Here is an 18,392-nt window from a genome sequence, read left to right as displayed (position 1 = left end):
GTTTAAATCAGTAAACCCGGTTTTACAATTGAGGGAAATGGAAATAGAAGATTAGTTGCTGCAACTTGCAAGCCAATTCGCAACTTTTTTTACTCCCAGATGTACCTATCATAACTATATACCACTATGCCTTTGTACTAGTATAAGCCAATTTAAAGGAGACCATTGGAATTATCTTCCAGAAAATAGACTGTCATGTTAAGGCGACAAACTTCGCTAAAGCGTAATATATTTTCAATGTATAAATCCAACCAAATTGTATAGTAATGCGATTAGATTTTAAACGTATGCCATTATGGTTTATTTGTATTTATGTACGTGCAACTCTTTGCAAGCACCAATTATGCCAATGTTGCAATATTTTCCCGACAATTTTTTTTTTGATTATGGACAATCATAAAGTATTTTACAATTAACACGAACACATACCTAAATATTATACACGTATTTATTAACTTTTACTGCCTATAATTGAAGTAACATAGCATTCAGTAAGACTCATTTAAGATAAAATACATATACATGCCTACGCCATTCAATGCCATTTGGACGAATAAAGAAACATATATATATATATTTTTTTTTTTGGTATGGTTAATCACTCCTACCAGTGAATATCCATTTCCTTTTTCTGCATATATTTTGATTCCTTCACTTCTAACATACCTACCTACAGACATGCATGTACCGTAGTTCATGAACTGAATATTTTTTTTGTTGGGTACCTTGTTGGCAGAGATAAGGAAATCAATTCATATGTAAAGAAATGCACGGATGTGCAGCTTCAAAATCTTACTAATCCCTACCTACCCAATAAGTTAAATAGGCTGCTCTATGTACATAAACACATCAATAGTAAGTTAACTTAACCAAAACTTGCTATTAGACAGATAACAGAATTTATGTACGCAAAGCAGAATAGCATTTAAAGAGGGTATTTAGAAACAAAGATACCAAACACATTAATATAATAAATTTATTATGCCGATATGTGCCAACCTATATACGTTTATGAATTTATAAAATAGTTATGTAAGCCAACCAAAATTATAACTTAGACTTCACGAAAGTAAATAAAAAAAAAAAAGAATCAGATTGTATTGCCTTATGAGCAGGAAGCTCGCGAAAACACATAGATATACTTAATGATATTTCAGTTTTTTTTTTATGATGAATTTTAAATAAATTTTGTAATTTGAAATGGGAATGCTGGCGTCGCCACTTATTTAGAAGGCACTTAGGTAAAGCAGGTAAGGAGCCACCGAAATTTAGGTGCGTCGGTGGCCATGGATTTTGAGGGTGGGCATAGCACCGGGCGTCGCAACAACACCCGCGGCGCCCCTCTATATATTCGGCCCTTTATGTTTATTTCCCTTTTGGTTCTTTTATTTTAATTTCAGTATTTTTTTTTCTCTTTGATTTTATCGTTTGGTAACCGGTCATGTCCGGTTCGGTAATTTTTCTTGCGTCAGTTTTTGAATTTTGAATTTAGATTTTTGAATTTTTTGAATGCTAACGGTCTGTCCGTGGCATTCGGTTCGGCCGGATGTCGTTTCACTTTGAATTTATAAGCGTTTTGAGTCGGTCTCTGCACTTCTGCCAGGTTTTTTTTTTGAATTTGACAGCTGTTCGTTTTGATAGGCATGATAGGAACTTTTTTCTGTTTATGGCGCAGGAACAGTAAGGTTGGCAAGGACCCGCCCCAGCCGACAATGACTAGCCATTGTGCACCACAACATCATGCCGACCGCCTTCCTTACTGCTTCCACAATAAATGCGTTTCCATAACAACTTAGTGACTGGCGATGGGGCGAAAGTTGCGATACAAAAGTATCGAAAACAAGAAAAAAACAGACCGGCGATCACTAGCGAAAATTGCCATGAGTTTCCGGCATGACAAAGCAAGAAGAAGTCTGAAAAATTGAGAAACCACAACGAGCGAAAATTGCCATGAGTTTCCGGCATGACAAAGCAAGAAGAAGTCTGAAAAATTAAGAAACCACAACGAGCGAAAATTGCCATGAGTTTCCGGCATTTGTGATTTGCTTGAGCCTAATTTTTGGCGGCCCGGCGATTGTACAAACGATCGTGTAACATCTATTGGCACAACTTCAACAGCAAAGGCGTCAAGCACCTATACTGCTTCATTAACATTATTGCTACATCAACTGCACATCCCCACTTATATTCAACTAATCGCAAAACACCCTAGCCGGCTGTGCACGTGTTCAAGCGAGTATTGTTGAAGAACCAAAAGACTGCAACGAGGAATTGCAGGCCGATTCCTTAACCCAACTACTAGAAGAACAAACAGTTTCTACTCGTCTATTTTGGGTGGTAATAAACTTTACAACGGGTGTGTTGTGTTGACACAAGCTCAACGTATAGAATATCCAGTTGAAGTAGGTCGGACCGGTCGCACCTAGTGAGGAAAGTTCTAGTGATTCCGATTCGGATTCGGGCGGCACTAAATTAATTGTTGATGAGAAACCCTTGGTATCCGAAGATAAATTCCTTTCTCTACGTTTACGAAGTACACTACCACCTTCGGAAAAGCGTCCGACACCAATTCCGCCTCCAGGGCCAGCAGTACGTTGCCGCGTAATACAACTAACGCCAAAATTACCACGTCATCCAGATCGTAAAGTTCAGCACGAAGCTTTATCGCCACCAGGTTCATTCGATTACCTCGGACCAGAGCGCAACAACCACCAACAGTACCAACACAGCGCGCCCAAGACCGCGCGCCATAACCGACGACAGCGACACCTTCACCAGCAACAACATCATCCCCGGTAACCACGCCGGCAGAGACCCATGGTACGCACTTAGACGGCCATGTAAGTACCAGCAAAGTATAACTTTAGATATAATTACCCTACAAAAAATTTGGCCATAAAACTTACCCACGCTCATGCAAATGTGACTATGAATATAACCTGTGACTGTAGAGTGTTTGGTCAAATGACGTGGAATGACGAGAGCGTCATTGCAGGGTAGTTAAAGAAACTTCTAAGTGGTACTTAGAGGGTTCTATACAGTCCGGTTGAACTATTTAACAGGGGTCGATTTTTTTTTTTGTCAAATTGTATTATTGAATACTCGAAATTGTTGGCTATATAACAAGGAGCATACATCTCCTTTTCTTCATTTAAATGATATTTTTTCTTGCTTCAAAATAATTCAAGTTAGCTCGATGAGTTTTTAATCATAAGAAGAGCGGTCTGTATCATTTGAAAAGTTTTAGCGTTCCATTTTTGGAGCTCAACCATAAATTTAAAGAAATTTTTTTTTTTGCGACAGCAGCCATTCGTCGATTATGCACGAATTGGCAAAAGGATTTCAATTTAATTTTTACATATGAATCCCTATTGCGGGCAATATCTTTCGAATAACAAGACGAAAGTAATATACGTGCACGTAATACCTGTTGCTATCGCAATGTCATCTTTATTGTTTTCGTAACAAATTTTCTTAGTACATATTACATATTATTATCATTATACTATGCGCATTAGCATTATACCAATTTGATATTTTGTTACACTCAAAAATAAGTTCTACTATAACAACATAATAATTTTTGTAAGTAAAAAAAAAAAAAAGCAAATAATAGGTGATTATTGTAATAATGTACTTTAAGGCCAAAATGAATAAGGGGCTAAACTATATTATAACATTAAAATAGTATGTGTATAGAACAAGTATGTATGGATGTAACTTATATACACTTGCAACCAACAACACCAACACCCAACACAACCACCAACCCCTTATGATAGTAACCAAAACAGAACTTTATATATATTTTTGGTTAACAAAGTATAAGCAAATTAATTGGAACACCTTTGTTGTTAGAGAGTATAGTTTATATTAGAAATTTAGCTGATAATCCAATGATTTTTCAAAGAAAAGGTTTAACAACAACATATTAATAATGAATTTTGAATAAATTTGTAATTTTAAATGGGAATGCTGACTTCCTTGTTTATTTAGAAGGCACTTAGGGTTGCCAGGTAAGGGGCCACCGAAATTTAGGTGCGTCGGTGGCCATGGTTTTTGAGGGTGGGTGTAAGCACCGGGCGTCGCAACAACACCCGCGGCGGCCGCAAGTTATATTCGGCCCTTTTCCTTTTTGTATTTTAATTTTTCATCGTTTTTTTTTAATGTCAGCGTTAGTAACCGGCCATGTCCGGTTCGCAAAATTTTTTTTGCGTTTGATTTTTTTTTGAAGTTTAGATTTTTTTGAATGTCAACGGTCTGTCCGTGACATCCGGTTCGGCCGGATGTTATTTTATTTTGAATTATAAGCGTTTTGTGTCGTCTCTGCGCTTCTGTAAGTTTATTTTAAATTTGACAGCTGCTAGTTTGATAGGCATGATAGGAACTTTTTTCTGTTTATGGCGCAGGAACAGTAAGGTTGGCAAGGACCCGCCCCAGCCGACAATGACTAGCCACTGTGCACCACCGCATCATGCCGACCGCCTTTCTTACTGCTTCCACCGAAAATGCGATTCCATAACAATGTTTGCATATTTTTAGCGACATTTGCTAGTTTGTATGGTCGCTATTACCATGCCAGCTTTCGATGGTCCTGCAATGCCTTGAGAACAAATTCTAACAATTGAAAGTAATTCAACAATTATTTGAATTTGGTTAGATTTTGATTTTGTCGTCCGAGACGGCGTTAAATTACGTCATATCTAGCTGGAAGGAAGAGTTGATCCTAAAAAACATATAGTAGCAGTTTTCATTGACCTGAAAAGAGCATTCGAAACAATTGATAGGAATATAATGCTCGATAAACTACAAAAAATTGGTATTAGGGAAAATGAATTGCAGTGGTTTAGAAGCTTCTTATCAGACCGGAATTAAAGAACAACCATCGAGTCAGTAGTCTCATCCGAGGCACAAGTGGACATAGGTTTACCACAAGGGTCGGTATTAGCACCAATCCTGTTCAACATTTACATAAACGATATATCATCAGCACTGAAACATAGTAAAGTCAGATGATGCGCTACTTGAAGTAAATGAAACGGACAATAGCAAGGAGCAAAATGCAAGAAGATTTGGACTCATTGTATAGATGGCTTTGCACTAATAAACTCAAGCTTAACGTTAAAAAAACTAAGTTCATGGTTTTATCTAGGACGACCAATAGAGAATCACTTAATTTAGATCTAAAAATAATGAATACGAGCATTGAGGATGTCAAAATATTGTTACGAATATTAGCAAAACTAAGGAGTGCTGCCAGCTCTAAGCGATGCTAAGCAGTGACGTGAATGCACATCAATAATTCAATCATCATGTATCTACATAAATGAAACAATAACTGCGTCTACATATATGTACCATGTACGTGTACGACCAGCAGAGAGTCAATGCACAAACACATGCATATATCTGAGATACTCCTATAAGTATGCAATGAGAAAAACTATAAAATTGTGCAATTGTAGTTACAGCTGAGAAGTTTGAGAGCTACTGGACTAGTAGATTCTGGAAGCGTCTAGAAGATGCGAACGAGGAAACCAAAGAGTATAAAAGTCGACAGATGTAGAGACGCTGTAATTCAGTTTGAGTTGAGCACTCAATCAGTTATTGATTAAGCACGCGATCCGGCGGCCAGTAGTAGAGTTTAATTTGAGTTATCTATCAGTTTGGTTATTAAGCCAGCGAGTAGCAAAGTGTAAGTGTTATTGTTAAGTACTTTAATAAAGGCCATTTTTCCATTATTCAATATTGGAGTTATTTATTCAACAGTTTAGTGATTCGAACCTAGCAGAGGATTGCAAATAAGAGGATTTGCAGCAAAATTCGTTACAATTGGTGTCAGAAGAGGAATTGTGGAATAAATTCCGAAGATTGGGAATACAACTTGGACATGGCAAAGTTCAGTGAATTGAAGATCCAGCAACTGAAAAAGGAGTTGGAGAACAGTGGATTAAATACAACCGGCAATAAGACCGAACTTCAAGCACGGCTACGAGAGGTAATGGAGTCGCAAGGAATTGATGTGGACGAGTTTGTCTTTTATCCTGATGGGGACGAAACAACAACAAAAATTGAAGAGAAAAGCGAAATATCGCAGACAGTTACGAGCACAGACTTGAACATGATATTGGCTGCAATATCTGCACAAACATCGACAGTAGCATCAATGTCGTCGCAATTGGCATCCCAACTGGAAGCGCAAGAGGCATGCATAACAGAAATGTCATCACAAATATCTACAAATATGTCATCACAACTGGAATCGCAGGAGACACGTATAACATCCAAGATGGAAGCACAGGAGACACGTATATCCCAAATGTCGTCGCAAATGTCACCTCAACTGGAAGAGCAGAAGACATATATGGCATCCCAGCTGGAATCACATGAGACACGTATTTCAGAAATATCGACACAGATTACATCAAAGATGGAAACACAACTAAAAGATCAAGAGGCACGTATATCATCAAAACTCTAAGCGCGTATGGACGAGAAAATAACGCAGTTTGAAGAAAAATTCGAGGCAGAGGTGGATGCTTTGAGAGGTCGTATACAGGAATTGCAACTAATTCGCCCAGTTGTTTCAGCAAGCAATACGAAGGTAAAAACTCCAACTTTTGACGGCTCTGTTCCTTTCCAGGTGTTTAAGATTCAGTTTGTGAAGACCGCAGCAGTGAACAACTGGAGTGCGGAAGATAAAGTTGCTGCACTATTCGTGGCATTGGAAGGATCTGCTGCTGAAATCCTACAAACTATTCCCGAGGGAGAGCGGAACAACTACGAAACATTGATGAGTGCTCTAGAGAGGCCATACGGAAGCGAACACAGGAAGCAGATACACCAAATAGAGTTGCAAAACCGCTACCAAAAAGCTAATGAGACTTTGCAGGAGTTTGCGTCAGATGTCGAAAGGTTGGCACATTTGGCAAATGCGGACGCACCCGTGGAGTACACCGAGAGGGTAAAAATCCAGAGTTTTATAAATGGCATACGGGACGTAGAAACGAGGCTAGCGACATATGGAAACCCAAAACCCACATTCGCAGAAACGGTATCCTATGCACTGACTCAAGAAACAGCGTCGCTATTGAGTAAGCCAGTTTTCAAAGCACGCCGTGTGGAAGTAGAAAGGCCAGAGTGGGTAGACGCAATATTGGAGGCGCTGAAAGGATCGCAAAAGCGGAGTGAAAAAGTTATTAAATGTTTCAAGTGCGGCAACCCAGGTCACATTGCACGTCATTGCGATCTTGGTCCTAATAGTTCCAAGAATGGGGGTGGCCGTAAACGCAAAGCTGGAGGAAATGAGCAAGAGCCTGTCGGATGTAAAGAACGAAAACTTGCCCCGGCTATTGAATGTCCTGTGATATCTGTGTCCCAAACTGGAAGGAAATCAGGCAGTCTTACCATCAGAGGGAATGTGGATGGTAAAGAGCGTGTACTGACTGTAGATACGGGGGCATCTCATTCCTTGATTCGATCTGATTTGGTCTAAAGGAGAGCAAAGTCCTTACCTGGAGCAAGGTTGCGTACGGTCACAGGCGAGTATAATCAAGTCCAAGGCGAAGTGGTATGTGAGGTATTAATTGGAAAAGTCATGGTTCTACACAAATTCGTTGTGGCGGAGATCGTTGATGAAGTCATATTGGGAGTGGACTTCTTGGTTGACCATGACATCAGGATCGATATGCGGAGAAAAATTATGCGCTATAAGAACCAGGGCATACCACTTAACTTTATTTTGGAAAAAGGGTTCAGCAGTAATCGGGTACTGGTGGAAAAGACTCGACAAAGACCACGAAAGTCAAAGGCAAAGGTTGATAGATCGAATGGGCCAAATAAATCAAAATCAAAAGTACCTGCGAGAGAAACACTGGCATTGACAAAACCTAAAAGACGCAGGAAAACGAAGCAACGAATTTCAGAGAAAGAATGCGAGGGTATTTTCAAACCAGAGCGCACTACTGTGGGGAAACGTGGGAACGATACTGATTATGCAAAGCAAATCCGTCCAGAGCAAGCTCTACGAAGTAGTTCATCGGCCAAACAACAGAGTGTGAAGGAACGAACCAGAGTATTGAGTGGTACGATGAAACACAGGTACCAGTTGGGAAGGCCCGTACAAGGTTGTGAAGAAGATCAGTTATACCATCTACCGCATACAAAGCATTGAGAAACTACGAAGTAGAAGAGTGGTACATTTGGCGATGCTAGCAGCGTTTGGATCGAGAGATTTGTCTGATCGGGACGATCAGACTTATGTGGAGGGCAGTGTTACGAATATTAGCAAAACTAAGGAGTGCTGCCAGCTCTAAGCGATGCTAAGCAGTGACGTGAATGCACATCAATAATTCAATCATCATGTATCTACATAAATGAAACAATAACTGCGTCTACATATATGTACCATGTACGTGTACGAGCAGCAGAAAGTAAATGCACAAATGCATGCATATATCTGAGATACTCCTATAAGTATGCAATGAGAAAAACTATAAAATTGTGCAATTGTAGTTACAGCTGAGAAGTTTGAGAGCTACTGGACTAGTAGATTCTGGAAGCGTCTAGAAGATGCGAACGAGGAAACCAAAGAGTATAAAAGTCGACAGATGTAGAGGCGCTGTAATTCAGTTTGAGTTGAGCACTCAATCAGTTATTGATTAAGCACGCGATCTGGCGGCCAGTAGTAGAGTTTAATTTGGGTTATCAATCAGTTTGGTTATAGTAGCAAAGTATAAGTGTTACTGTTAAGTACTTTAATAAAGGCCATTTTTCCATTATTCAATATTGGAGTTATTTATTCAACAGTTTAGTGATTCGAACCTAGCAGAGGATTGCAAATAAGAGGATTTGCAGCAAAATTCGTTACAATATTTAAGTACTTAGGGATCCTGATTGACAATAAACTGAGGTTTACAGATCATATTGATTATATTGTTGCCAAAATGGGCAAAAAAATTGGATTTTGGAAGAGATCGTGTAAACTTAGTAGTAAGAAATATAAGTTGAAAGTTTATAAATCCATCATAGAACCGCACTTCGTATATTACCCCACTATATTCTTTATTGCCAATGAAACACAAGTAGACAGGTTACAAATTATGTAAAACAAAGCTATGAGATTTATATTGAAAGTGAGGTACAACACTTCCATAAAGAGTATGCTTGATGCACTAAACCGGCTGAGCGTGAAACAGTTGATATTTTACCATAGTATGAAATTTGTATTTTATATCAAGCATGGTAAATTACCAGCCTACCTAAGTGAAAAACTTGTTTATGTGAATGAAACCCGTTCTTACATAATCAGGGAAAATAATAATTTTAGATTACCTCTTCTCAAAACAGAAATGGACAAGCAAAATATATTTGACAAAGGCCTAAAATGTTTTAATGAACTACCTAATCATGTTAAAAATTGTGAAAACTTAAACACCTTCAAAAAAGTTTATTAGAATATTGCAAAACCCTTCCAATAAGATAAAATATTTTGTATATGTATTTCATGTTACTGATCCTTGAGCGTACACGGCAATCCAAATAGACACAGAGGAACCTTATGCATCAGGCCAAATACATATATCGCTCGCAATCAAATTAGGAAAGAATTCCTGAAAATATCGTCCCAGACATACAGTTGAGTGTTCATGTGAATCACGTATATTCCGACAACAATGATATATTATAATTAATTATGTTTACATAAAAGCTGGTACAGGGAGAATTGGAAACACGTCCTTTCCAACCATCCGATAAGAGTGGCTCATTCTGCTGAGCTGCTAGCCTTTGGGTTGACCGGAATCAAATGCATTCCGACAGCATAAATAATAAAACTGTGTAATCATACGTCTTGGAGTAGGGCAGGATTGAGAACACGTCCTTCCAACCTCCCAATGATATGACTCCAAGACTCGCCCGTTGGGACCACCAGTTCCCGTGCTGATCGGAATCTCATGCATTCCGACACCCCAAACGCTAGAAATCCTATTATTATTAAAATGTATTTATAATTTGTAATAATCTAAGTTTTAGGCTTAAAACGCCGTAATAATTAATAAATAATAATAATGATAATAAGAAAACGCGCTTATCGGCAAAATTTTGCTATTTTGGCGCATTATATCAGCATTTTTCTAATTTCAGCTAAAAAAAAAGAAAAAGAAGAATTAACTTGAGCGGGCTTCGAACCCAGAAAAAGCTACTAGAATCCAGTAGCCTACACGGCTGTGCCACATTAGCTGATAACGTTTCATAGCCTAACAACAGTTATATGCATGAATTTCAGTCTAGTAAGTGGTGAGTGAACGCGTGGGACATACATATAACTAACGGTAATTTCTGACTTCGCAACATAATTATATGTTGTACAAAGAAGATAGCTCTATTATCCTAACCATTACAAGAGCAATAATGGTGTGCAGGCATATTGCAGGAAGATCCTGGGGATGCAGCCAAATGATCTGAAGATGGTAGTGATGATGATAGTGAGACCTATCTTAGTGTACGGAGCAGTTGCGTGGGCATCAAGGACAACCATGGTGACCGTACAAAAATCACTCACGAAGCTTCAACGCTTAGCGTGTGTCTGCATTACGGGAGCTATGCGAACATGCCCGACGGCAGCAATAGAGGTGCAGCTTGAGTTAACGCCTCTACATATAATGTTTGAGCAGGCAGCCAGGAGAGCTTTAGTAAACATAGCTAAAGAGGGATGTGGAAGAGGGAAAGTGATACAGTCACGGAGCATGGCGAAGCTGCAGGAGCAGATTCCACTTATCCAACTTCCCATAGATAATACGAGGAAGATAATTAAGTTTGAGAAGCGCTTCAAAATAGAGCTGGGGAACAAATGTACGTGGGACACCTCCAGGATTGAAGCGCTTCACCAGGAACATACTATAATATGGTACATCGATGGCTCGAAGACACCGGAGGGCATAGGAGCGGGGATCTTCGGCCCCCGAACCAAATTTTCCTACCACTCGGAAAATATCCGAGCATCTTCCAAGCCGAAGTTGTCGCCATAAGCCGGTGTGCAGAGATAATTTTATAGCAGGGATATACCAACGAGAAAATCGATATACTCAGCGACAGTCAAGCTGCACTCAAGGCATTATATTCAGTTGAGATTAAATCATCAACAGTCCTTGAGTGCGTAGAGAGGTTAAACAGTCTAGGAGTTAATAACATCATCCGTCTAGCATGGGTACCTGGACACAGAGGAGTAACGAGCGAGCGAACGAGCTTGTCAGGTTGGCAGCGGCCGGAAATAGGTCCCGAGCCTATGGTCCCAATAGGGTCACATACAATAAGGGAGGAATTTAGACAAAAGGAGGCGTGCCTCGGAGAACAACACTGGCGTGAAAGTCCAGGACTTCGGCAGGCAAAGGCACTAATAGGAGGGTACAGCTCAAAGCGATTTAACTATGATTAATCTCCCAAAAAGTAGCCTTAGGATTTTAACAGATATACTCACAGGCCACTGTAGGCTAAAGAGCCATATGCATAAGTTGGGCATATCGGCTAATAGCCTCTGTCGTTTCTGTGATGCCGAAGATGAGTCTGCAGAACACATCCTGAAGGAATATGATGCAGTCGCGAGACGAAGGCTTAGGATCCTAGGATCATAGAAATTAGAAAATAGTCACATACACTCTCTGAAGCCGAGAACCATTCTGGATTTTCTCAGAGAACTCGGCTTGGATGAACTGTTGTAAAGAGAATGAGGGCACAATAGACCAATAGGTCGCAGTGCTTAACCTCACAACATCTATCTATCTATCCTAACCATAAGTTCTATGATTTCGATAAATAAGACGAATGCGGTAGAAAAAATAAAATTTTATGCATATGAGGAAGACGGTAACATAAATTCCCTGCAGATGAGAAAGACGACAATATGGAAATTCGATATTCGAAAGTTAGTTGAGGAGGGGGAATTTGTGAAGTAATATCGAGCAAATATGTTGTTCCCTTTTTCTGATGGCCTGGTAAAATTTCTGTTGTGGGAAAAATGGGCAACTATTGGATAAAAATGCCCTAACCCCTTAAACAAGTATTTTCTCAAACATTTTGCCGTTTTTCCGTCTGCAAACCGTGTTTTTATTTGGTACAGAAATTTTGTCTCAAGTTGCAAATATTTGGGGTTTTTCATTATTAAAATCTGTTTAGATGATTTACATAGTAAATTTAAATTAAACAAATGTGTCACCAAAAGGTATTTTTTATTAAGTTGCATTTGCTTTTGTTCTTTGCAGAAAAAACTTAAAAAAACTCAAATTCTGTAAAGAGCTCAGCTCGACCAACATGACGCGGACCGAATTTACCATAAAAATGAGTCCCCTTTTCTGATGGCCTGGTAAAATTTCTGTTGTGGGAAAAATGGGCAACTATTGGATAAAAATGCCCTAACCCCTTAAACAAGTATTTTCTCAAACAATATGCCGTTTTTCTGTCTGCAAACCGTGTTTTTATTTGGTACAGAAATTTTGTCTCAAGTTGCAAATATTTGGGGTTTTTCATTATTAAAATCTGTTTAGATGATTTACATAGTAAATTTAAATTAAACAAATGTGTCACCAAAAGGTATTTTTTATTAAGTTGCATTTGCTTTTGTTCTTTGCAGAAATAAGAAAATATCTGCATCTTAAAAAAACTCAAATTCTGTAAATAGCTCAGCTCGACCAACATAGGGCGGACCGAATTTACCATAAAAATGAGTAGCAAAATGTCAGAATTTGGGAGAAAAGGAATCAGCGATATCCTGACGAAAAGGATTACGTTTGACATCTCGTCGGTTTGCAGCGAGCATTTGGCGAAATTTGTACGCTTTGATGCCGAACACATGTATTTGAATGGAGAGCTGCATACGAGGCGTAAGCTGCATGAAAGCGGCAAAGCATGAAATTTTCCTGTCGCTGAGCGTATGTACGCTTGAAAAAAAGGAAGAACAAGATGTTTGTTTACATTTTTTTGTATGCAAATTTGTGTAATTAGTTAAAAAATGTTACTTCAGTTAATAAGGGTGCGTGAATATATATATATATTACCAAAGCGAAAAAGATTATTAAACACCACAAGAGCTTGGTTAGACATTGTTGAAACGTTTAAAAGGCTAAAAAGTGTTGGAAACTAGAAAACACCCTTTTCTCTAGTCCGCGCTAGTTTAAAATTGCCTTTCATAATTTACAATGGCAACCCTGCAAAAATCGTGTGACCAAAAACGCACACAGCCACACGAATTTTTGACAGGGGTGACGATTTGGAATGAAAAATTCCCCAAATGAAATAGCATGTTGACAAATTTAGCTTTCCCACAAGGTATCGTGCTCTCTCGCACCTATTATTTTTATAGGGATAGCAAAATACGTCATTTTTGCGTGCAAAAAAATCCGCCATTTCTAATTCAGCAGAGACAGTAGAACATTTCGTGGTGGAAAATTTTTTCAATTTTCAGAGTTTTAAGTGTAATATCTCCGGAAAGATTTAAACTTAAGAGGGAGTTCTCCAGATCACAAATATATATATTTTAAAGTACGCAAACTTATAACTTAAAAGTTATTTGGTGTTAAAGTTTGCAAATTTCTATACAAATTTTATATGTGTATAGGTATATATATGTGGCAGAGCACAGCTTTGTAATGTCAATAAAATATATATATATATATATATGTGCATGTTGCTACAAAAGTGCGATTGATTTAATAAAAACATTTATAATAAATAAAAACAATGCAAAAATGAAATGTGAAATATACAAAAATGCAATTTAAGTTTATCGTTGCTAATTTATATAGATATGTATGTGGATTAAGGTTTTGAAAGATGTGTAAATTGTAATTTAAAGTGCTATAGAAATTTGTTAAATTTGCAAACTTTAACAACAAATAACTTTTAAATTATAAGTTTGTGCACTTTAAAATATATATATTTGTGATCGGGAGAACTCCCTCTTTCATTTGATACCAAGTTTTACCCCGAACTCGGGGGGTGCTATTCTAAAATTTTCCCAGTCTTTAATATACAATGATTTTTGCTGTTTATTTCGACAAAAACTTTTGATTTGATTTTTGTGCTCATGGAAAGAATTCACAATTAAATAGCACCATGCCGCGAATTATGATAAAAGGTGGTGTGTGGAGAAACACTGAGGTAAGCATTTGACGCGACTGGTTACTCTTGGCCGTTTATTAACTAAATTGAAAACTTTCAGGATGAAATCCTCAAAGCAGCTGTAATGAAATATGGCAAAAACCAGCGGTCACGTATTGCATCACTGCTGCACCGCAAATCTGCCAAGCAATGTAAGGCACGCTGGTACGAATGGCTTGATCCTAGCATAAAGAAGACAGAATGGTCACGGGAGGAGGATGAAAAGGTTTTTATTTTGACAAATTAATGCCAACACAATGGCGTACAATTGCGCCGATTATTTCAGAGGGTTAACTGGCACCAATTGTTCACACCAAATTGTTAGGTACAGGATTCGCCACGGATAGGTGAGGTTGGCAATCACAACCCCTTGAATCATTTTGGTCGGCAGGTATGCCGCGGATATATTCTTGGCACTTGTTATTGATGGCTTTTATGATGCCACCAACACAACCTGGACAGACGCCAATGCTCAGCCAACCACCCAAGCCGGGTCAACCCCCAATACCCGGACACGTCCGGACACCCTAGTTATAATATATGCTAATACAACTAATAATTTATAAATTTGCTGATGATTATTTTTGTGTTATTTTCTTTAGCAACCACCTGCACCTGTTACTGGTAAATATCAACAGCCGCAACAGTATGATCAAGCCCAACGCCGTTTAGATCCCGATCAGATACCAAATCCGATGAGCGTTATCATTGAAAATCAAAAAAACGCTGGTGGTGCTTTTATTACTAATGAACAGGGTTTATTACCACCATTGGTGACCACAAAATATGTGGTAGAAGATCAGGGTAACTCCTCGCCACGTTACGTTAGGTATCGATAATCGAAATTAATGTTTTGTTTGGCAATTACATTGATCTTTCTTCTTTGCAGGTCGTCTTTGTATTGCATACCTGCAACAGCTGATTTATTAAAAACAACAGCTTTGTCCAGTACACTTGCCGTCTCACCAATGGCACGCACGGTTGAGGGTGAATATGAGCCACCCATTGTAAATTTTGGTGAATTGGGTGCAATTAGATGTAATCGTTGCAAGGCTCATATGCAACTTGTAGATGCTGGTCGTCGTTTCCAATGTCTAATGTGTAAAGTAACAACAGATGGTAAAAAAAAATCTTTCACTTTTACTTGTGTTCATTGATCAATATTTTTTCTCAACAGTGCCAACTGCATATTTCCAACATTTGGGCCACACCGGACAGCGTGTCGATAAATATGAACGTCCTGAACTTGTATTGGGTACATGAGTATTTGTGTAAAAAATGTTTGGGTACCGATAGCTCTCAAGGTAAACCTCAAGTCATATCCAACATCAATGCCTCGCATTCAATTGTGGACGCTGTACGCACTACATTGGGTTCACGTAGTATGGACAAGCATATTGTTGATTCCAGTGGTAAGGCCACAATTTCAAATGATGGGGCAACAATTATGAAACTATTAATTAAAAATCTAATCGACATCTACCAATTCTCAAGATGCTGAGGTAAGTTTTTTGTTATATTAGAATGTGTAGAATAAAAATGTGTCTCTTATCAGGTCGGCGATGGCACCACTTCAGTAGTTAAACCATATGTTGAGGAAGGCGTGCATGCACGTATCATCATTAAAGCTATACGTAAAGCATTACAATTATGCATGATAAAATATGACATGGCTGTACATGTCGAAGCGCCAATCAAAGGAACAACAAAGTGCTTTATTGGAAAAATGCTCTGCCACAGCAATGTCCAAGAGTATCAGAAAACTGTTGATGCTGAATGGCGTCTCCTGTGCAATAAACTAGCTAAGTAAGGCGCCAATGTTGTGTTTTCTAAACTACCAATTGATGTTGCTACACAGTATTTTGCAGATTGTGATATGTTCTGTGCTGTTCATGTACCAGAAGAAGATTGGAAACGAAGAATGAAAGCTTGTGGGGGTGCTGTTATGACTACAGCTAATGATATTATATCAAGTGTTTTGGGTCAATGTGATTACTTTGAAGAACGTCAGGTTGGTGGTGAGCGTTTCAACATTTTCCAAGATTTGATAGTGGGTTTGACATTAATTTCATTTTTATAGTTTATAATTATTTAAAGGTTGCGTTAATGTTAGAACATGAAGAATTGGAAGAAACTGAGCTTCGTTACATGATGCTATAATGATTGTGCGGCGTACAATTAAACATGATTCTGTTGTTGCTGGTAAGTCAAAATACAATTTGAAAAAAATTTCTAATCTTAAATTGTTAAGTAATATTATGAAAAGATTGTGTCCAACTCCGGAAGAAAAAACTATAAAATTTGTGTCAGTGAAATGATAATTATTGCTTTTGGTTGTAGTTTTGAGGCATCGTCTTCGAGTGCCTTCTGGTCGTATATGCCGTTTCTTTTGCCAACTACCTGTAAGGCGTTAAACTGATCAGTAACGTCGCCGTGGCCTCGTTCAGTGTAATGTGTAATGGCGACCCCAAGTTCCTCGTGTAAATAGGGGGTGGGGCGGGATGGCTTAGGAGGTTTAAAGTGATGATATTAATCGTTCCCGAGATGGTTGTTGTTGTAGCAGTGCGTCGCCCCACCTAATAGGTGCGACCGATCACAAATTGTCATCGATATCCTCTAACGGGAGTCCAAACTTGCTGTTTCAACAGGGGTGGACTATAATGAAAGGGGTGTTAGAGGCGTTGGTTCCACATTACAATTAAAGAGATGGTTGGTGTCATATGGGGACACATTGCAAGCGGGGCATACATTTTGTATGTCGGGGTTGATTCTGGATAGGTAAGAGTTTAACTTGTTACAGTATCCAGAACGAAGTTGAGCTAGAGTGACTCGCTTTTCCCTGGGGAGTATGCGGTCCTCTTCCGCAGGTTTTGGGTACTGTTCTTTGAGTACTTCACCGGGCAATTCCTAGCATAAAGGTACGACGCCTGTTTGTGGAGTTCACTGAGGACCTGCTTGTGTTTTTTTGCTTCATACGGCTGAGTTCTCAGGTGTCGTATTTCCTCATAATGCTTACGGAGATTACTCTTTAAGGTCCTAAGTGGTGTTAGATCAACAATCAGATGTCTGTTGGGATGCCCAGGTTTCTGGGTATTCTACAGAAACTGTTTGGTTAGCATTTCATTTCTTTACCTTATTGGGAGTTATCTCGCTTCATTGTGCAGGTGGTGTTCCGAGGACATAAGAAGGCAGCCCGTAGCGGTTTTGGGGGCAGCATTTTGGCAGGCCTGTATTTTCTTCCAGTGAGTAACCTTTAGGCTTGGCGACCATATCGGAAACGCGTACCATGCAAACGTCTATTTATATTTACCCCAAGTACTGCCGATTTATCGAATTATATTAAATATTTGTTACAGCTCTGGGTAATGTCATATGGTCGACATTTGGCGCGGCCATGTTTTAAATAAGGTCACCAATGATTTGCTTGGTGACAATATCAGGTTTCGCGAGGCGACAAAACTGGAGAGATTGGGGAGATAGCTGTTTTTTTTTTTATTACAAAGCTCATCGATGTAGGAAACAATAGCATAGGCGTAGAAGCAATAGTGACTACTTGTGGTAAAGGTAGCTATTGATATGTGGAAGTTAAGCAGAAGTTTGAATATGAGTTTTTTAAGTTGCAAAAAAAGCGTTGAGGATTTTTATTATCTTACCAGGTACCTTCGTACATGTTTCTAAGAATGAAGAATAAAACCTATTCAAACTCAATTTTGACCAGGACAAAGCCGCTGAGACTTCACTATACTTTACCATACAATACGTTACCCCATTTTAGCACAACTATCATTTTTTGATTTTATTAAATTTTATAAAATGTTTCTTCCTCTACAGTTCCATTTCGGTATTGGATGGTAAATATGTGGAAGAAATCTATGCGCGTAAATCGCAACATATTATCTTGGTGGAGCGTTTCTTCAATAGCTCTCTAGTGGTGATAGTGACAGCAGAGAAACCCAACTGTTTACAAATGTTACACTTCAAAAAGAATCAAAATATCTGCCATTGCGTCTACGGCTCAAATACCCACAGTATATGAATGAATCGATTGCACCTAATTGTCTGCCTAACGGATAGTATACATATTCATCAAATCGAAAATATTGCACCAAACGAACTGGGTCTGAATACTGGAACAGTACACATATTCAAAATCGATGAGAAGGCTGTGATGATGGTATAGGGTGAGTTGTTGAATAACATACGAAAACCACTTTAACCCATCTATATATTTGCATTACAGC

At 38.7% G+C, this 18,392-nt stretch overlaps 1 protein-coding gene across 1 annotated transcript; it reads left to right on the top strand.

Annotated features, from left to right (window-relative positions):
* The first annotated feature begins 13,298 nt into the window (after positions 1 to 13,298).
* On the top strand, positions 13,299 to 18,144 carry LOC137241120 (protein transport protein Sec24C-like). Its single transcript, XM_067768376.1, has 10 exons — positions 13,299 to 13,320; positions 14,103 to 14,151; positions 14,213 to 14,377; positions 14,754 to 14,980; positions 15,041 to 15,270; positions 15,329 to 15,653; positions 15,707 to 15,957; positions 16,010 to 16,169; positions 16,232 to 16,353; positions 17,983 to 18,144. Exons 2-6 carry the CDS (start codon positions 14,107 to 14,109, stop codon positions 15,412 to 15,414), a joined length of 753 nt encoding a protein of 250 aa, XP_067624477.1. The 5' UTR covers positions 13,299 to 13,320; positions 14,103 to 14,106; the 3' UTR covers positions 15,415 to 15,653; positions 15,707 to 15,957; positions 16,010 to 16,169; positions 16,232 to 16,353; positions 17,983 to 18,144.
* The last annotated feature ends 248 nt before the right edge of the window (positions 18,145 to 18,392 follow it).

Source organism: Eurosta solidaginis, chromosome 2 (genome assembly GCF_040869045.1).
Source record: "Eurosta solidaginis isolate ZX-2024a chromosome 2, ASM4086904v1, whole genome shotgun sequence".
In the NCBI taxonomy this organism is placed as follows: domain Eukaryota; kingdom Metazoa; phylum Arthropoda; class Insecta; order Diptera; family Tephritidae; genus Eurosta; species Eurosta solidaginis.
The sequence above is the reverse complement of the archived record's forward strand: the minus strand, read 5'-3'. Positions and strand labels throughout refer to the sequence as shown.

Bases quoted from the DNA above. Each gene is read 5' to 3' on its own strand.
- LOC137241120 (XM_067768376.1), top strand. From the start codon at position 14,107: ATGCCGCGAATTATGATAAAAGGTGGTGTGTGGAGAAACACTGAG. The intron at 14,152-14,212 runs GTAAGCATTTGA...GAAAACTTTCAG, and splicing joins GTGTGTGGAGAAACACTGAG to GATGAAATCCTCAAAGCAGC. The intron at 14,378-14,753 runs GTTTTTATTTTG...TATTTTCTTTAG, and splicing joins CACGGGAGGAGGATGAAAAG to CAACCACCTGCACCTGTTAC.